At 45.6% G+C, this 21423-nt stretch overlaps 1 protein-coding gene across 7 annotated transcripts in view; it reads left to right on the forward strand.

Moving 5' to 3' along the window:
• PMS1 (PMS1 homolog 1, mismatch repair system component) overlaps positions 1-21423 on the forward strand; it is a 302687-nt gene that overhangs the window by 276044 nt on the left and 5220 nt on the right. For 3 of the 7 annotated variants that reach the window (XM_029606010.1, XM_029606007.1, XM_029606012.1), the window contains one exon: positions 3054-3214. The exons of 1 other annotated variant lie outside the window; for it this stretch is intronic. In XM_029606010.1, the coding sequence (XP_029461870.1) occupies positions 3054-3214 (161 nt within the window). Of the gene's footprint in view, positions 1-3053; positions 3215-16965; positions 17145-21423 lie in introns of those variants that run through there. 3 more of the 7 variants (XR_003857404.1, XR_003857403.1, XR_003857402.1) reach the window with 2 other exon arrangements.

The following is a 21423-nucleotide window of genomic DNA, read 5'->3' on the forward strand; positions in this document are numbered from 1 at the left end:
ACAAGCAGACTGTGATACATTACAGGAGGACCTTGCAAGACTTGAAGATTGGGCATCCAAATGGCAGATGAAATTTAATGTGGACAAATGCAAGGTGTTGCATATAGGGAAAAATAACCCTTGCTGTAGTTACACGATGTTGGGTTCCATATTAGGAGCTACCACCCAGGAAAAAGATCTAGGCATCATAGTGGATAATACTTTAAAATCGTCGGCTCAGTGTGCTGCAGCAGTCAAAAAAGCAAATAGAATGTTAGGAATTATTAGGAAGGGAATGGTTAATAGAGTGGAAAATGTCATAATGCCTCTATATCGCTCCATGGTGAGACCACACCTTGAATACTGTGTACAATTCTGGTCGCCGCATCTCAAAAAAGATATATTTGCGATGGAGAAGGTACAGAGAAGGGCAACCAAAATGATAAAGGGGATGGAACAGCTTCCCTATGAGGAAAGGCTGAAGAGGTTAGGGCTGTTCATCTTGGAGAAGAGACGGCTGAGGGGGGATATGATAGAGGTCTTTAAGATCATGAGAGGTCTTGAATGAGTAGATGTGACTCGGTTATTTTCACTTTCGAATAATAGAAGGACTAGGGGGCATTGCATGAAGTTAGAAAGTAGCACATTTAAGACTAAGCAGAGAAAATTCTTTTTCACTCAACGCACAATAAAGCTCTGGAATTTGTTGCCAGAGGATGTGATTAGTGCAGTTAGTGTAGCTGGGTTCAAAAAAGGTTTGGATAAGTTATTGGAGGAGAAGTCCATTAATGACTATTAATCAATTTTAGTTAGGGAATAGCCACTGCTATTGATTGCATCAGTAGCATGGGATTTTCTTAGTGTTTGGGTAATTGCCAGGTTCTTGTGGCCTGGTTTTGGCCTCTGTTGGAAACAGGATGCTGGGCTTGATGGGCCCTTGGTCTGACCCAGCATGGCAGTTTCTTATGTTCTTATAACCATATATCAAAGATTTTCAAACTTTAGATCTGGACACATCCTATGACTCAGCTGGCAAACTCAATAGCCTAAAGCATCTCAGCTAGAAGAAATCATTGGCTCAAGCAGTAGTCCATAGTCTTCTCTATGAAAGCATATTTAATGGGACTTCCATTTTGAAAGGAAATACTTGCCCAGACCCGATTTAAACAAAATTAAGGTATTGATAGAGAGCAAAAAGACACTGTTGTACCCAGAAAGAACCTCCGAGGCTCTTTCCCTACCTTCCCTTTAAGAGAGATTATAAGAGATTCATCTTCTAACCCAGAAGCTCCTCATACTTTCAAAATCTAGGCAGGAGAGATTGACTGGACAAGGAGAGATTCCTGTCAAGAACCTGTTTGATAAAATATTAAATGAGCGTCAATATGGGTTTTGTAGAGGTCAGGTGATGGGAGCTGAATAAATGCTTAGAGCTAGCAGCTTGAAGAGAAAATAATAAGATATATCTTATGCAGAGAACATGTCACCATATAGTAGAATAGGATCAGTTCTTTCAAAGATCATTCACTGATGCCAGGAATTATATAGAGGTTACATCTCTAACCTCTATACCAGTGACTGTTGTCATAACTTTTTCATAATTGAATAGCATTAACGCAACATTCTCGTAATAGGGTAGTATTATAATTTTATCTCATATATATTTTAATGAGGCTTGGACTTTTGTAAATCTTGTAATTTCTTGTAAATTGAGCCCAGAAGAAAGGAATGAAATTTAAGATTAAACTCGTATCTTTCTGACTTTTCAGCATATTTCATCTTGTCAGTAACTTTCAATGATTCTACAAGTCTAATCAGAGTAAATTTACAGTGCAGTAATAAGAGCTTTATAGTAAACACCTTCTCAAAGCACCCTAATAGAGAACGGAGACATTGTTTGTATGTCTCTGACTCCATCTTGAGAGAACTAGATCATAAATAGTGCCATCATTGTAGTTTTATTAGATGTATTCTTAGCATTTGATTCCCTTTCCCTTACTATTTTGCTGCAAAGGTTGAGAGAAGTGGGTATTAGGGATACAGTGGATGGTTGGCTTAGTTCCTTTTTGGAAGATTATGTGTAGCAGGTTTGTATATTACTACAGTGAAGGAAAACATACTGTCATTCATTAGTTCCGAACTTTCCTCTGCTTTTGCATTTTACCAGTTGGAATTATGGTATGTGGGACATTCAGTCAACTGTTTAAAGGGCTTTACCACTCCACTTAGACCAAGCAGATATAGGATTTCCAGCATTGCCAGCCTTCAGATTTATAATAAATGATTTCTAACATATTATAATAAAATATCCTTCTTTAAAGATTAGTAGTAAATCAGATTATAATTTAAAGTGGATTATTCCATTATTAGGAGGGGAATGGAAAATAAAACGGAGGATGTCATAGTGCCTCTGTATCACTCTAAGGTGAGACCGCACTTTGAATACTGTGTGCAATTCTGGTCACCGCATCTCAAAAAGGATATAGCTGCACTGGAGAGAATGCAAAGAAGGGTGACCAAATTAAGGGGCATGGAATGGCTGCCCTATGAGGAAAGGCTAAAGAACTTACGGCTGTTCAGTTTGAAGAAGAGACGACTGAGGGGGGATATGATAGAAGTCTACAAAACCATGAAAAGACTTGAATGAGTTAATGTAAATCAGTTATTTACTCTTTCAGATAATAGAAGGACAGGGAGCACTCCATGAAGTTAGCAAGTAGCTCATTTAAAACCGAAGAAAATTCTTTTTCACTCAGCACATAGTTAAGCTCTGGAATTCATTGCCAGATGATGTGGTTACAGCAGTTAATGTAACTGGGTTTAAAAAAGGTTTGGATGAGTTCCTAGAGGATAAATCCATAAACTGCTATTACGGTAATTAATAAGCAATAGCAGCTTATGATCTATCAAATGTTTACGTACTTGCCAGGTACTTGTGACTGGGATTGGCTACTATTGGAAACAGGATACTGGGCTTGATGGAGCCTTGGTCTGACCCAGTATGGCATATCTTATGTTCATTACATATTTTGTATCAGGATGTTAATGTTTCTTTTTTTTTTTATGATTACTAGGAACATCAAGTACAGAAAACCAATTAGAAATAGAAGGCATGGCTAACATCTTACCTTTCTATGGCATATTGGATTTGAAAGAAATTCTAAATGCAGTGATAAATAAGAATGCTAAGGAATTATGTCAGTGCAGACCTCTGAAAGTGATAAATTATCTTGAGGTAAGATATTTCAAATCTGACTGAAGAAATGTACTTCCATTTACAGCATCAGAACTTTCTGATTTAAGTCCAGGGAGAAAAATAAAAAGTCTTCTTTGACTTTTTCAGTTTTGTGGTATTGGATGAAATGAAAAATTGAGCAACTGAGTTGCAAAACAGTTTGAGGGGTTACCAGTTGGACACGTTAATATTTTTTTGAGTATTTATAGGCTGCCCACTGCGAAAGCTCTAGGTGGCGTACTTAAAAACATACATAAAATGAAATAAACAAAAAATAACAATCTAAATCTATATTGTGAAGCTAAAAACCAAACTGAATAACAAAATATTTAACATATTTATAAAATGCCTTCCTAAACAAAAATATTTTTAACATAGCCTTAAATGTTTTGGAACAGGTAGTTTGCATCTTTCAAAGAGGTAAAGGCGTACATGATTTCAGCTTTGCTTCAGGAAGTGTTACAATAAAAATGAGAAACAGAATAACTAGTAATTGTTCAAGTAGACACCTTTAAAAAAGATATACCAAGCCAGCCTGGTGACCTTGCAGAGGGACCTAGATTTGTTTCCCAACTCAGATCTTCTGCTGCCTAAGTCTGCCAGGGCTGGTGGGGAGAAGCTGTAAGGTAGTATTTCACAGCACCTATGAGAAAGGAATTCATAGACCTTGCACAGTGATGACAACTACTGGCTGGATTTAGGGTGCATGAGTGCTGTTCCAGAAGAGGAGCCCTGTTGCATGATCCCAGACTGAATGCTGTCAATCTTAAACTGGACTAAAATAAGTCAGGAAAGGAAATAAAATAGGGGAAAAATCCCCAGGTAGTTGCAAATGAAGGCGCCAAAGCATTATATCCCAGCCCTAGTTCCGACTGTACTGGAAGCATAAAGGAAGAGAGGAAACCGTTGTGTCAAAAAAAAAAAAAAAAGGTCTGTTTTAACAAAAAAGGGAAAAAAAGTTTTTGGCCATAAGTTGGTAGATGGTTTCTGATTGAATCATTATTAAGTTTAACTAGTTTTCCTTGCAGCCTTTTCTAAAAAGAATAGTATATCACTATTGTGATGTGTCACACTATGGCAGAGACTTAGATTATATTAATTTACAGATTTTGGAGCAGTGTTTTGTTTTTTTTGTTCTTTTTTTTTTTTTTTTTTAAATTATTTCCAGTAATTCCATATATAATAGTAAAAAAATAAGGCAGAGGAAGAAGCCAACATAGCTTATGGGAGTATTCATCTCACTTAGCTAGAGAAATGTTTCCAGCCTGAAATCAGGCCCCTATTTAGGTATAGGTAGCTGCCTCTTGTGCCAAACCTTTTAGGTACCAGAGCACAGTTCCTGTTGCCATGCCTATAATCCAGGCCTGCTGCCCCAGTGACACCACCCTTATAGCAGGAAATCTCAGTATAGGGCTGGCGAGCCCCTATGCACTGGCATGTCCTGCAGGACCCTGCCTCTTCCTTCTGAAAACCTGTGTCAGAGGGTGGGGTGCCATGGGGCTGTCAGTGCACGAAAGCTCACTGACCCCTTACTAAAATGTCCTGCTGGAATTGCTGCTACAAGACTCCAATGGCAGAGATAAGGAGGGATAAGGTGAGTATGGGTGATAGAGGAATCTGGTCTTCTTGCCTCTGATGATTTATTTGGGAAGGGGACAATTCCCTCTCCTCCCCCTCTAATTGAGGGACCAGAGGAGCCCCTTCCAAAATTGCCTTTGGGCACCCCCATTTTAAATCCAGTCCTGCCTGAAATGAAGATGTAAATAATCTTTATGGTATGCTTGAGTAAAGTAGAACTGCTAGCTTTTTAGGATTCTACTAGGTAAATTAGTAGACAAACAAACAAACTATGTACAACGAGCCTCCAGCATACTATACAGAATTCTATGTGATACAGATTGTTGTTAAAAAAGCCCCCCGAAGCAGCCAGACTGGCGAAACACGGGTCCATGTCGGGGACTGTTGTCAAATATCATAATTAACTGTCAGGAGTCACCGCATTGAAATAAAAAAACTCTTATATGAAATTTCTTGACCAAGTGAAGTTTATGTGCACTTTTGGTGTTTACAGTCTACAGTGTAGAGTGCACCCACGCTCCGGAGTTTACCTGGAGTACCAAGTTAATACACCAGGATTGACTACCTCACCCATTCAAAACACAAGAAACTTGTAATAAGAAGCCCGCACGGGAGAATGGGTACCGCCACAGAGCCCATGAGTGCTTGCTGGCTCACAGGCCTCTTTGCCTATTTTTTTTTTTCTTCTTTTGCTGCCTCTTGAAGATCTTTGGCAGGGCCAGTGATCAGATTCAGCCAAATGAGGAAAGGAAAGGGCTGGAGATAGGAAGATCTGGAAAGGTGCCATGAGTGTGAGGGAAAAGTATTCATCTTCAGAGGTGACCTCTTTCTCCCTGTCACAGGTGCCACTTGGCCTAAGGTCTGTGCTTTGCCTCAGGTTTTCCCCTGAAGAAAGCTCTTAAATTATCTTGTTAATATTGTTTTACACACTAGAATAAATTTTTCTCTTCATCCAGCCAGATCATTCCAGACAATGGAGCTATGCTCACCAGCCAGCAGATGGTGACAAAAACTAAAAAGCTTGCTGACAGCATCCCTTATAGAGGTCCCGTGCTGTTCACAGCCTGTCAGTTTTCTCTGTCCCTAGCAGATGGCAGGCAAGCATCCCATGCTGCGACTATGTCCTGATTTTAGACCAGATGAAGAGGAAAATTTGGATTGTGCTTGTTTCCAGGGTAACAGTCTAGGGACTCCCTCCTTCTGTTTAGCTGCTCTAGGAGTGACCGACTGTGACTCTCTCCCTCAGTTGAGCCTAACTTAGGCCTAGATTTAGCAAAATGCTATAAATATAATGGAAATAGTGCCGGCAGTTAAAAAAAATAATAATAATAAAAAAGGGCATGGTTAGGCTAATTTCCTGTTTACCGCAACGTATAGGCAAGTAATGCAAAGCATGTTACGTTATTGCATTGCGTCAGCATGCCGCGTTGTGTCAACACATAATTTTACACAGCTAGTGATGATTAGTGTGTGGCACATTATTTTTCAGTTTATATAACCTGACTTCCTGCAGCTGCCTCTTTGAGGGTGTGTCAGATGTGGGAGAGAGAGGAGAAGAGGTGAGTTGTTGAATAGTGGTTGGAGTAGGAGTTTAGCTAGAGATTTCTGAGTGCTGTGTCCTTTGTTTTGTGTTTCTCATCTGTTTCCCTGTTCCTTTGTCTTTTTTTGTGTGTGAAAGTTTTTGTTTGTTACGTTTGTCAGTTGTTTTTTTTTTTTTTGTGGAGGAGTGAAGAGTGGAGGAAGACGTGAGGAGAGGTGGTGGTTGTGAGGAGGATGGAGCAAGAGGTGTGAGAGGAGAAGTATGGGGAGGTGGGAGGACGAGGGCAGGAGTGCTAGGAGTAGGAGTAGGAACAGGAGTAGAGATAGTCAGGAGGGAAGGAATAGGAGGAGGCAGGAGAAGGGGATAGGCAGGCGAGGATGGAGGGAGGAGGTCAGCATGCTAGGATTAGAGAGAGAAGGAAGAGGGGAAGGGAGTTTTCAGGGCAGGAGGGGGAGGGAGAGTGAGGAAAGGGAGGACACCTCTCCAGAAGCAGAAGTGTCACCCCCTTCTGACAACCAGGCAACTGGCGCCCTTGTCTCAGGGCTCTCAAGTTCAGTGTGCAGGACAACGAGATGGTGATTGAGGGGTCCTGGAGCATTATGCCATGCTGTTCAGCAACTGTGCAGCCAAGACCTCGAAGGCAGCCAAGGGTCAGATCTGGTGCACCATAGCCAAGGTGATCTCCAAGTATAGTGGTGTCCAACACAGTGGGGAGCAGGTGTCCCACAGGTTCCAGGACATGAATGTGCAGTTGAAGGCAAAAGCGGCGAGCCGAAATACATACATACACTGGACCGGAGGAAGAGCTCTTGTCCCATCATCCTCACACCCATGGAGGAGCTTCTCATGCAACAGCTGTGACTGGATGTCTTCAAGGGCATGACTGAGCGGCTGAATACTACATGAGCTGCAGCTGGTAAGTTCACCTCACCTGTAAATGGTCAGGCTGCAATGGTTGTGACATCATTTGGCATGAGATGCTCACAATGCTTTAGATGCAAAGTGCACCTCTGATGCCAAATGCAAAATGGATACTTGCTGCCATTGGTACTTATGTCTTATTTTTTGTTTCCACAGTTCTCGTCACAAAGTGGCCGGTCCCAGCCAGCAAACCCCAGGAACCAGCAGCGCATCAGCCCTTTTGCAGAGGGCCTTGCTGATGGATGCTCAGACTCAGGTGAGCGAGGAGGAGGAGCAACAGCCACAGCCTCAGGAGGTTATACAGATGCTTGAATCCCTGGGCTTAGCCAGCCTACTCAATGTGTCCCTGAACATCTCCAGCTTCATGGAGGAATTCAGCCTGAACTGGGAGCCAGTTGATACAACACAACTTCAAGCCAACACACCAAGGTGCAGCCTGAAGTACTAGGTTCTCGTCAGGAGCAGCCCTCTCATGCCACATTTGGAGGCAAAAATTTCATTATTCTACCCCACCATCACAGCACCACCACCAGCACAAACAACCTTCCCGCCACCAACAGAGTTGTGGATGCACGAGCAGCTGGACTGGCTAGAAAGGACGCATGAGGTACACTTCCTCCAGATACGGGCTGACCTAGTGTGCCTTAGGATCAGACTGCCGCACACACACAGGGTGTAATGATGTTGGCCACATTAATCAACAGTATGACCAATGTGCTCACACAAATCCTGCAAAAGATGCCTGAGCATCCAACTGTGTCTTCCCCAGCATTAATGGATTCCACACCCCGCAGAAGTCCCTGGCCTGATACATGCCCGAGGGGTAGGTGCCCAAAAGTCATGCCCCCCAAGTGGCAATCCACGTCATGGCAAGGGGCCATGAAGCAGCAAAGGTGGTAGCATTGAAAGCCAAATAAGAACAGTTGTACCAACAAGCCTAGGTGGGCCCCTCTACAGAGTTCTTGTGCCGGCTAGATGGAAGAAGCCTGCTGGGCCCGTCCTGACTACCGAGTTCCTGGGCCGACTAGATAGAAGAAGCCTGCTGGGCTCGTCCTCACTACAGAGTTCCTGTGCTGGCTAGATGGAAGAAGCCTGCAGGGCCCATCCTCACTACAGAATTTCTGTGTCATCTAGCTGAAGGGATGGTCTTCTACTGTCTGCCACTGTGGTCTTGCAGCCTAACTCTAAGGCCCTCCTTGATGCTTTGCATGTATTCCATCCTCCTTGATTCAACCTCCTGTCATGGTCCAGCTGCTGCCTCTTCTCATCATGTCTCATCTCCAGCTCCTGATGCTAGTGTCTGTCTCATCTCATCTCAGCCCATGCTGCTGCTGCCTCCGTGCTACTGTTTCTTATCTCTTCTCATATCATGCTGCTGCTGCCTCCATGCTGCTGTTTCTCATCTCAGTTCATGCTGCTGCTGCCTCCATGCTACTGTGTCTTCTCCTGGGCCTCCTGCCTCCATGCTGCTGTGTCTTCTCCTGGGCCTCCTTGGTCCATGTTGCTGTGTCTTTTCCTGGGGCTCCTTCCTCCATGCTGCTGTCTCTTCTCCTGGGGCTCCTGCCTCCATGCTGCTGTGTCTTGCCGAGCCAGGAGAACCGGGACCTGCGCGGGGGGGCAGGAACGCTGCGAGCCGCTTTCGCCGCCGGCTGCCCCCTCCGGAGGGCGGCAGAGAAGGGAAGGGGCTGAAAAGCAACAAAAGGTAAGTTGGCACATGTCGAGCCGCTTCGGGAGGAGGGGATTTTCGGTTTTTAGGTTTTCCTGGGTTAAAGTTGGAATCCACTTCCTGGTGCCTGTCATTTCAAATGTCATTTGAAATGACAGGTACCAGCGTACCCAGGATACTGTATAGGCGCTGTATTAAGCGCCTATACAGTAAAATGGGTTGCGCGGGCCTAAAGCTTCCCCTAACACTTTGCATACACGGCTTGCATTTGCAAGCAATTAGAGTATCGAGCCGCACTCTTTCTAACGCGGCCTTACTGTATCGACCCGATAGTAAGGCTGCTATCAGCTCCAACATTAGAGCTGTACTGTAGCTATTGGGGATGCCACTTCTGCTTTCTATATTCTTTGTTGTAATCATGATTGTGCCAAAAAGATAAGTTGCTAAGCCTGATATGTAATGATGCCATTTGAAGCAATGTATGTACAGGTCTACACAGAATGTGCTGTTCAGTTCATTTACAATGTTTTGTGCTATTTGCTATCTTGTCCTTGTAGAATGTGATTACCAAAGACGTTGACTTTATTTCAAACAGTGCACTACATGTCTACACTAATAAAGTGGTCACTGGTTTGAAAAATACACTTTCTGGTTGGATCATGTCATTGTGTAGTTTTTGTCTTAACGGTTCACTAGGTACAAGGTTTGCCCTCCACATGACCTTGCATGCTAGAATGCCCCTGCACATTCCAATTAACCACTTATCTAGCAGGCAAGACCAAATGGGCTAGGCCATGCAACTTGAATGCTCAGTGTATGCTCCTCAGGAAGACAGCAAGAGCTAAACAAGAAACTCCCTACTGGGGAGCTTCAGTATTGGCGCTTGTTACCTTCTTCACACAGCATACTGTTTGCTAACTCTTGGTTACATGGTCTTGTATGTGAAATGGACACTAGCTAGCTAGCATTCAGCTCCATACACTGTCCAGTACAATAGGTGTGGAAATGCTTGGCTATAGGTTTGGTAGCTATGTTTTCGCTCTGAGGGGGCCCAATGAGTTGTACAGCTATGCACCGGTCATAGTGAGTAATAACCCATTAGCCTCTTCTATAGAGAAGATATATTATCTCTGACCATACAATGGCCCTTCTCTCTGGCTATGGCATCGAATGCTCTATTACATCACGCTTTTGACAGAAGCCTGCTTGAAAAGTGACTCATGGCCAAGGTGAAGGGAGCTGAAATGTGTAGCTGTAGGTGCCTAGCCCACACGGTACATTGTGTACATATAGAGCTTGTGAGGTGTTAAGGGGAAGTTAGTCATCATGACAAAAGACTTGGCCTTGCGCTCCCATACTTGTGTCATTACCACCTCAAAGGCTATCTGTACCCAGCCCTTTTTAGGTTTCACACTAAACAAAATATACTGTCTTCTTGCAGGCTGCAGGAACGGGATGTCAACTGCTGTGTGACAGTTATGGAGGAATGAGGGAGTAGTGTTGTGTAGAGAATGCCCACAGGCCAAGGGCAGAGGGGGCTAGAGGGCGGCTGCTGCTGCTTGGGACCAGGCAGAACTTCACAGACTGGCTGGCACTCCTGTAGTGGTCTGGCTTGGGGATCTGTATAATACGTGTAAGGCCTTAATGCAAATTGATAAGTGACCCAGTTAGTGACTTGGAGGCTTCTTTGGGACTGGATCATTGCAGATTGACTGGAGTACTTCCATTCTCCCCACCCTTCTCTTTATAGCCTCTCCTGCTGGGGTTAGTCTGGCTCTTGCTGCTGTTTCTCTTTCTTTTTGGCTGTTGCTTCCTGGTTACATAAAATTTTGGGGAAAAAAAAAAGAAAATATTTGAGGTAGTTTGCTCTGTATTAAGAGAGAATGTTGCAGCTGCACTAGTCTGTGACAGAGATAAGAACATAAGAACATAAGAAAATGCCATACTGGGTCAGACCAAGGGTCCATCAAGCCCAGCATCCTGTTTCCAACAGTGGCCAATCCAGGCCATAAGAACCTGGCAAGTAGCCAAAAACTAAGTCTATTCCATGTAACCATTGCTAATGGCAGTGGCTATTCTCTAAGTGAACTTAATAGCAGGTAATGGACTTCTCCTCCAAGAACTTATCCAATCCTTTTTTAAACACAGCTATACTAACTGCACGAACCACATTCTCTGGCAACAAATTCCAGAGTTTAATTGTGCGTTGAGTAAAAATGAACTTTCTCCGATTAGTTTTAAATGTGCCCCATGCTAACTTCATGGAGTGCCCCCTAGTCTTTCTACTATCCGAAAGAGTAAATAACCGATTCACATCTACCCGTTCTAGACCTCTCATGATTTTAAACACCTCTATCATATCCCCCCTCAGTCGTCTCTTCTCCAAGCTGAAAAGTCCTAACCTCTTTAGTCTTTCCTCATAGGGGAGTTGTTCCATTCCCCTTATCATTTTGGTAGCCCTTCTCTGTACCTTCTCCATCGCAATTATATCTTTTTTGAGATGCGGCGACCAGAACTGTACACAGTATTCAAGGTGCGGTCTCACCATGGAGCGATACAGAGGCATTATGACATTTTCCGTTTTATTCATCATTCCTTTTCTAATAATTCCCAACATTCTGTTTGCTTTTTTGACTGCCGCAGCACACTGCACCGACGATTTCAATGTGTTATCCACTATGACACCTAGATCTCTTTCTTGGGTTGTAGCACCTAATATGGAACCTAACATTGTGTAATTATAGCATGGGTTATTTTTCCCTATAGGCATCACCTTGCACTTATCCACATTAAATTTCATCTGCCATTTGGATGCCCAATTTTCCAGTCTCACAAGGTCTTCCTGCAATTTATCACAATCTGCTTGTGATTTAACTACTCTGAACAATTTTGTGTCATCTGCAAATTTGATTATCTCACTCGTCGTATTTCTTTCCAGATCATTTATAAATATATTGAACAGTAAGGGTCCCAATACAGATCCCTGAGGCACTCCACTGTCCACTCCCTTCCACTGAGAAAATTGCCCATTCAATCCTACTCTCTGTTTCCTGTCTTTTAGCCAGTTTGCAATCCACGAAAGGACATCGCCATCTATCCCATGACTTTTTACTTTTCCTAGAAGCCTCTCATGAGGAACTTTGTCAAACGCCTTCTGAAAATCCAAGTATACTATATCTACCGGTTCACCTTTATCCACATGTTTATTAACTCCTTCAAAAAAGTGAAGCAGATTTGTGAGGCAAGACTTGCCCTGGGTAAAGCCATGCTGACTTTGTTTCATTAAACCATGTCTTTCTATATGTTCTGTGATTTTGATGTTTAGAACACTTTCCACTATTTTTCCTGGCACTGAAGTCAGGCTAACCGGTCTGTAGTTTCCCGGATCGCCCCTGGAGCCCTTTTTAAATATTGGGGTTACATTTGCTATCCTCCAGGATCAGGTATTTTGGTTTGTCTCCTGGCTGGGCAGTGAGGGAGCTGCTTGTTAATGGTGGCACTTCAGATGCTCTGTAGTTGTGCATCGCAGGTGGCACACAGCAATCTCTGGTGGAAGCAGGAAAACTTATGCAGAGCCTGTGAGAAATAGAGGGAGGGAGAAGCATGGGTGGATACAGCATTTTTAGGAGAAACAGTGTTGGAAGGGTCATTAGGCCAGTTGGTTCCTACCTGTGGGTTGGCTACCACAGCAGATACAGGGGCCATTTTGTTCCTGCGGGAAGGAGAAATTTCGGACAGAGGATCTCCCTCATTGTTTACTATTGGGGTGGATGTTGCTACTGTGGTCCCAAGAACTGCAGAAGGTAAAGCAGATGGAAATTTTGCTGCAGGGTAGGAATTGTTATCTACTTCTTCCTGGTCAGTCCCTCTACAGAATTTCTGAAGGGCCTGCATCAAGCTTTTTGCATAGGGCACAGTTTAGCTTTATGGGCCTCCTCCTCATTGTAGATGCCCCCAGAAAGTTTGCCTCCATCTTCTGGGCATAAAAGAGCCAGAAGGGAAGTGAAGAAGAATTGGGAAGAGGATTGGTTCTCAGGTTCTGATGCTTCCTTACTGCCTCTTTAGAATCTGAAAGGCAGAGATAATGAGGAGGATTTGGAGGAAGGTGATTTTCTTCTATTCACCTGTTCCATAAAGAAGAACGTTCTTCCCTCATTTGCAGTCCTTAGAGATTTTAAATACAGATGAGAAGGGGGAAGATGATGGTGCTTTGACAGAGGATCAGATTAAGGTAGGATTGCACAAGCCACCCAATGCTTTTCCTCTCGACAAGTTTATCAAGGAGCTGATCTCAGGAGAGTGGGACTCTTCCGCTGCCAGCTTTAAGGGAGGAAAAACTTTGATGAGGCTTTATCCAGTAAGTGAGCAGGAAAGTCAGAAATTGAAGAATCCTAAGATAGATGCTCAGGTTTGTGCGGTGACTAGGACGACCACTATTCCTGTAGAGAATGTACAGTACAGGAGAATTGAGGCAGTCTTTAAGCATGCCTTCAATGCAGCTTACCTGGCTCTACAGGCGGCAGTATGTAGTGGAATTGTGGCTAGAGCCAGTCTGCATTTATTTCAGTGCATTCAGGAGAGTTCTTTGGAAGGTATTGGTGCCATTCTGGAGGAAATGATTCAGATAGAGCTGGGATGTCTTGCTGTGAAGATGGTCACCTCGGTCTCAGGCCTACGCTTGGATTAGTGGTTGTTCTCCAGGAATCTGGAAGCTGGGGTAGACTTTAGACACCTCAGTGGATTATGGTGATGACCGATGCTAGTCTACTCAGATGTGGGGTTCATTGTCATGGTAAAGTGACTCAAGGTGTCTGGTCGGCAGAGGAATCCAAGTGGTCCATCAATCGCTGGGAGACAAGTGCAGTAAGGAAGGTCCTCTTGCATTTTGATTTTCTTCTTTGGGGGCAAGTGGTCCAGGTTCTTTCAGACAACATGATGGCAGTGGCATATTTAACTCACAAAGGGGGGGGGGGCCCAAAAACCAGCAAGTATTTCAGGAAGTAATCCAATTGATGGACTGAGCGGTGAAGCAAGTGAAAATACTTTCTGCAGCTCATATAGCGGGAAAAGAAAATGTGCATGCAGATTTTCTCAGCCAGAACTCTCTGGATCTGGGGGAGTGGTCCATGTTGGAGTGGACATTCTCTTTGATATTGTCCCATTGGGGAGTTCTGGTAATGGATTTGATGGCCTCCTGTAGCAATGCCAAAGTAAGCAGATTCTTCAGTCAAAGAAAGAGCAAGGATTGGCAGGACTGAGTGCTCTGATTCAAAAAATGGCCAGCAAAAGGCCCACTCTGCATTTTCAATATGTCCCTAAGTGGGTAGGACTTTGCAGAGGATTGCAAAGTATTGTGATTCTTTGTAGTGCTGGATTGACCACAATGTCCCTGATATGCAGATCTGGTAGGAATGATGGCGGGCAGCCCAGTGGCTTTTCCACAGTCCAGGGATCTGTTTGATGCACAAAGACCCAGCTTGGGTTTGTCTTACAGCTTAGCCCTTGAAAGGACATGTTTACTTAAGGGCTATTCCCAAGGGGTTGGAGGGACTCTTTTTTTTTCATGCAAGGAAAGTCTCTTTGTCCTTAATATATTGAGAATCTGGAGGATTTTTCAGAACTGGTTACTTCCAGAAGTGTTTCACCCAGGAAGGTTTTGATTCCAGCAATTTTGGATTTTCTGTGGGAGGATTTAGAGAAGGGCATAGTTCTCAGTTCTCTGAAAATCCAGGTAACAACTATTGCCTTTCTCAGAGGTCATTTGGAAGGTAGATTTTTCACTGCTCATATGGAAGTAATGCAGTTTCTTTGAGGGATTAAGTATATTTGTCCTGCCCCAGACAGTTCCCGTCTGGGATCTGAATTTGGTTCTGCGGTTTATCTATTATCAACAGTTTGAGCCTATAAGGAGGGCTTCAGTCAAGCATCTCACCCTTAAGTCGGTGTTATTGGTGGCGATTTGTTCTGTGAGACATACTTCAGAGCTTCAAACAATGTCCTGCAGGGATCCCTTCCTGAGGTTTTTTGGATAAAGTGATGTCTATCTGCACAGTGCCTTCATTTCTCCCAAAAGGGGTTTCAGCTTTTCATTTAAGACAGACTATCTGCCTTCTTTCCAAAAAGAGTTTTGGGGAAAAAAGAGTTTGATCAATTGCATCTTTTGGATGTCAAGAGGATCCTGCTTCAATATTTGAAGGCTACTAATGATTTCAGAAAATTGGATCGTCGTTTTTGTGCTCTTTAATAGTCACAGGAAAGGTGAGAAAGCTTTGAGAGCCTCAGTTGCTTGATGGAGTAAGTAACAATAGAGGCAAGGTACATAGACAAAGGTCTTCCTCCTAGGCATTTGAGGATTCATTCTACCAAAGCGCAGGCAGCATCATGGGCCAAACTTCTTTTGGTATCGCCAGCTGAGATTTTTAGAGGATGATGTGGTGGTCTTTGATTTCTTTTCTAAGCATTTTTGGTTGGATGTCCATGCCAAAGAGGAGGGAGCGTATGGTTCTGCTGTTTTTAAACTGGGTTTGGCAGTATCCTGCCTATTGAGGGGTAGCTTGTATATATCCCATGCATCTGAACTGGACTGGTCTGGCTGGATGAAGAGGAAGGATACATTTACTCTTACCTTATTTCTTTTCCTTGAATACAGCCAGAGCAGTCCAGTACTCTCCCTAACTGCCAAAGTGTAAATTCTATAGTACAAGCCGTTAAGCCCGTTAAAACGGGCTACATTACATTTTTTTTTCAGTCCATTTTCTAACACAGCACCCTTCTACACTTTTTCTCCCTCTCTCCCCCTTCCCCTCGTTCACTCCTCCCCTTTCCTCCACTCAGTCTTACTCACCCTCTGTCTCCCACTGCCTCCTTCCCCTCACTCTCACCTCCCTCCCCTTCCCTCAGTCACTCCCACCTCTCTCCCCTTCCCTCAGTCACTCCCCACCCCTCTCTCAATCCCATCCCCTCCCCCTCAGCCCTCCTCCACTCCCTTTTTCTCTGCTCCACAACTTCTTACCCTTCCACTTACTCACATCCCTGTCTCTCACCTCTTCCTCATTCTCCCTCTCCCCCTTCCACTTACTCACATCCCTGTCTCTCACCTCTCCCTCATTCTCCCTCTCCTCTCACTCTTCCCCACCCCCTATCTCCCTCCCACACACTCACCCACTCCTCCCTCTCACTCAGTCCCTCCCTCCCCCTCCCTCAGTCCCTCCCTCCCACTCAGTCCTCCCCCTCACTCAGTCCCTCCCTCCCCTTCACTCAGTCCCTCCCTCCCACTCAGTCCCTCCCTCTCACTCAGTCACTCCCTCCCACTCCCTCCCTCCCTCTCACTCAGTCCGTCCCTCCCTCCCTCTCTCTCTCTCCTCCCTCCCTCGCTCGCTACTGGCCGCCGCTCGCTGCCGCTGCCGCCGCCACCGCTGCCACCCGCCGCCGCTGCCACTCGACGCCGCCATGTTTTTTTTTTTCTGACGCTGGCTGAGACCGACGTGCTCGCCCGCACATGCGCGGTAGAGCTGGTCTCTACTGCGCATTTGCGGCACGTCGGTCAACCTTCAATTATTAGGTTGATATTTTGGAGTGTTCTACATTTTGATGCTCCCGGAAAGAAAAGTTTCTGATCACAGTTTGAGTGGAACCAGGTTTGGTTCTGATCAGGTGAGAATTTTCCTTTAGATTCCGTGTTGGGTTGGGAGGTGAGTTTTTTTTTTAAATTTTCTCTGAGCTTGTTACATAGAATACTGGAAGGCTGATTGCAGCATGGCCTCCTATAAGGGGTGATGTCAACAAGCCTTTTGTTCTCGTCTCCATCTGCTGGTTAGGGAGCATAACCCCCTGTGTCTGGACTGGTCTGGCTGTATTCAAGGAAAGGAAATTATATGGTAAGAGTAAATGTCTCCTTTTTCAGGGACACAAAAAATAGCCTGCGAGGGAATCAGTTGGACCATTAGATTATTAGAGGTCATTGGAGCTTAGGGAGGATAATGTCAGAACAGAAAAACTAAATAAATTCTTTGCTTCGGTCTTTCCTACTATACTGGAACTTTGTAGGTGATGATTCAGAGGACCTGAAGCAAATCAATGTGACTCTGGAAGATGTGCCAGAGCAAATTGACAAACTAAATGGTAGCAAATCACCAGGACATGATGGTATGCACTCGAGATATGAAAGAAATATGAAATGGCAGATCTGCTACTGGTAGTCTGCATACCAAAGTCTTTTTTAGTTGGTACGCATTTGTTAGTTTTTATATTTTATTGTAATTTTTTTTTGTTTTTGTTTTTTTTTTCTAGTTGTGCACTGCTTTGGACACCCTTTAGGATGGGGTAGCAGTATATAAATGACTAAAATAAATGCAGTGGGCTGACTTTGGGTGGACATTGGTTGAGAAGGATTAGGTTTCTTCATTTTATCTAGCTTTGTATTCTTCATTCTAGATCAGCTGTACATGGACACATTTACACATAATGTGAATTTTCTTAGGACATGGTTCATCTAAATTCAAGATTTGGCAACCTTTCTGGGAGAAAATTATTTGCAGATGCCATTGAATAAAAAATAATCAAATTCTGTATTTATAAAAATTCAGCTCCTCTGTAGCTTGGAAAATAACAAATGAATGTCTTTATGCAGATTTTGAGACTACTCCCACCACACATTCAAACTGAGCAAAACATTTTCATTAAAATGTGGATGAACTTTACTCTCTTGTTCCCAGCATGCTAAGTACACATCTGTAATTGGGTGGAAGCATGCTTATGCCATAATGTCCCCTTAGTCTAAAAGCTAGAGGACAAAACACTTGCCCACACTGTCTCATTTAAATTGGTTCAAAATCACATATGCAGCCCTACTCCATAGGGTACAATGGGGAAAAGGAAATTACAATTATTTTCTGGTGCCATATATAATTTTATATTGGAGAGATTACTTACCTGATAATCTCGTTTTCCTTAGTGTAGGCAGATGGACTCATTACAAATGGGTATAGTGTGCTCGTGCTAGCAGTTGGAGACGGATCTGACATCAGCACGTGGTACATATACCCCTGCAGGAAGTGCAGGCGCTCAGTAATCTTCCTTGCAAAAGCTTCATGGATATATGTGTGACTGACCAATTGATTAACCAAACATGATTAACCTGACCGATTGATAGTAGCTGGAGACCGCCAGTGCTCTCAACCGGGAGGCGTCGACACCCGACAGGGTGGATGCCCTATGTAAGAAAACATGGCTTACCTTGAATCGGTGAATTCCCATGTATATCGGCAGCTGGGCGGGATGCTGAGTCCATCTGCCTACACTAAGGAAAACGAGATTATCAGGTAAGTAATCTCTCCATTTCCTAGCGTGTAGCAGATGGACTCATTACAAATGGGATGTACAAAAGCTACTCCCGGACTGGGTGGGAGACTGCCCGAGGTCCGTTTAGGATTGCCCTTGCAAATGCTGTGTCCTCCCTGGCCTGGACGTCCAGACGGTAAAATCTGGAGAAGGTATGGAGGGAGGACCACGTTGTGGCTCTGCATATCTCTGCAGGCGACAGCATCCTAGTTTCTGCCCAGGAGGCCGCTTGCGCTCTGGTAGAGTGAGCCTTGACCCGTAGAGGTGGTGGTTTTCCCGCTTCTACGTAGGCCGCCTTGATAACTTCTTTGATCCAGCGAGCAATAGTCGCCCGTGAGGCCGCTTCTCCTTACCTCTTCCCGCTGTAAAGGACGAACAGGTGGTCCGTCTTTCATACTGCTTCCGACATTTCCAGGTATCTGGACAGCAGCCTGCCGATGTCGAGATGGCGCAGTATTCGACCTTCTTCAGACTTCTTCAAACCTTCCGTGGTTGGCAAGGATATGGTTTGGTTGAGGTGGAAGTGCGAGACTACTTTGGGTAAGAAGGAAGGAACCGTGCGAAGGTGTATAGCCCCTGGGGTGATCCTGAGAAACGGATCGCGGCAGGACAGTGCTTGTAGCTCTGAGATGCGGTGTGCTGAACACACGGCCAGCAAGAACACCATCTTCAAGGTTAACAAATGGAGGGACAGGCCTCGGAGGGGTCTGAAGGCAGGTCCCGTTAGGAATTCCAAAACTAGGTTGAGGTTCCACAGGGGCACTGGCCACTTCAGTGGCGGGCGAATGTGTTTGACTCCTTTCAGGAAACGTGAAACGTCTGGGTGCGTGGCAATGCTGTTGCCGTCACTCCTGGGGCCGTAGCAGGATAGCGCTACCACCTGAACCTTGATTGAATTGAGCGGCATGTGGGTTGGTGCTGCGAGTTTCGCACCAGGCTTCAAATACTCTCCAGATCCTTATATAAGTTAGTGATGTGGAGAACTTGCGTGCACGGAGGAGTGTATCTATTACCGGCCCCGAGTATCCCCTTTTCTTCAGTCTAGCCCTCTCAATGGCCAGACCGTAAGAGAGAATTGAGCTGGATTCTCGTGGAGGATGGGACCTTGTCGCAGCAGGTCCCTGTGAGGAGGCAGGGGTAGAGGATCCCCTGCCAGTAGTCTTCTCATGTCTGCGTACCAGGGTCTTCTTGGCCAGTCCGGGGCCACCAGAAGAACTAGGCCTCTGTGCCGCTGAATCTTTTGTATAATGGCACCCAGCAGGGGCCATGGGGGAAAGGCATATAGCAGGATCTCCTGAGGCCATGGCTGTTCCAGGGCGTCGATCCCCTGGGATAGAGGATCTCGCCTGCAACTGAAATATCTGGGTACTTGAGCATTGGACCTGTCCGCTAGTAGGTCCATGCCCAGCGTACCCCACTGATCCGTGATCATCTGGAAGGCCGTGGACGACAGCTGCCATTCCCCCGGGTTTAGGCTTTCTCTGCTGAGGAAGTCTGCCGTGGCATTGTCCTTCCCAGCGATGTGGACGGCGGAGATGTCCTGGAGATTTGCTTCCGCCCAAGCCATCAGGGGGGCTATTTCTAAGGATACCTGTCGGCTTCTGGTTCCGCCCTGTTGGTTATTGTATGCCACCGTGGTGGCATTGTCCGACATCACTCTGACTGCTCTGTTGTGAAGTCTGTGGGCAAATCGCAGGCATGCTAACCTGACTGCCCGTGCCTCTAGTCGGTTGATGTTCCACCCCGACTCTTCTCTGTTCCACCGCCCTAGGGCGGTTAGTTCTTCGCAGTGTGCTCTCCAGCCACTCAGGCTGGCATCTGTAGTGAGCAGGGTCCAGGTTGGAGAGGACATTTTTGACCCCCGGCTCATGTGGCCGGGCTGCAGCCACCACCGTAACTGATGCCGTACTCTGGCCGGTAGAGGTAGGTGCACGGTGTAGTTCTGTAATCGTGGGCTCCACCGAGATAGAAGGGCGCGTTGTAATGGTCTCATACGAGCCCGCGCCCATGGTACCACTTCCAGAGTGGAGGCCAATAGGCAGAGGACCTGTAGGTAATCCCAAGCTGTGGGCCGGGTGGCGCTCAGCAAAGTCTGCAAACAATTCCGGAGTTTTAATTTCCTCTTGGAGGTCAGGCTGACTTTGTCTCCCTGGGTGTCGAATCGGACTCTGAGGTATTCCAGTGACTGCGAAGGCTGTAGGGAACTCTTGTTTGTGTTGACTACCCATCCTAGGCTTTCCAGAAGAGATATAACTCTGTTGGTTGCCCGGTGGCTCTCCTCCGGTGACTTGGCCCTGATCAGCCAATCGTCTAGGTAGGGATGGACGAGAATTCCTTCCTTCCTGTGTGACGCCGCCACCACTACTATTACCTTGGTAAAGGTCTGTGGCGTGGTTGCTAACCCGAAGGGTAGAGCCCGGAACTCTGACAGATCCAGGGATGTGAGATACTCCCCTGGCTGTATGGCACTTCGAACTGACCGCAGAGTTTCCATGCAAAATCCTGGGACCTTTAAGTGCCGGTTGACCGACTTGAGGTCCAGGACGGGTCTGAAGGTGCCCCCCTTCTTGGGCACGATGAAATAAATGGAGTAATGCCCAGAATTTATCTCCCATGCAGGCACTGGGATTATGGCTTTTAGGGACAGGAGCCTTACCAAGGTAGCTTCCAGCGCCGCCCACTTGAGGGGTGGACAAGGAGATTCCACAAACTTGTCTGGAGGGAGGTGAAGGAAGTCCAGGTAATACCCTTCCCGGATAATGGCGAGGACCCACTGGTCCGAAGTAATCTCGACCCACCTGCGGTAGAATAGGGTTAGCCTGCCCCCTATGGCTTCTTCCCCCGGATGGGTCGGCTGATTCTCATTGTGGGGTGCGGCCGGGACCCGAACCCGAGCCGGTTCCCCGCTTGCTGTGCCTGGTCCGAAAGGACTGGTTTCTGGTCTGAGAACGAGGTGCTTGGTAGCGAGTCCTGTAAGGGTTGAAGCGTTGAGAGCTTCTACCTCTGGATGGCCTAGGAAAAGGGCGCTGGTGCCTCCTTGACTTGTCTTCTGGTAGACGGGGCAATGGAGAGGCGCCCCATTTGTTAGCCAGTTTCTCGAGGTTGCTGCCGAACAGAAGGGATCCCTTAAAGGGCATTCTTGTAAGGCGCGTCTTGGAGGAGGAG

The sequence above is a fragment of the Rhinatrema bivittatum genome, chromosome 6, assembly GCF_901001135.1.
Source record: "Rhinatrema bivittatum chromosome 6, aRhiBiv1.1, whole genome shotgun sequence".
NCBI lineage: Eukaryota > Metazoa > Chordata > Amphibia > Gymnophiona > Rhinatrematidae > Rhinatrema > Rhinatrema bivittatum.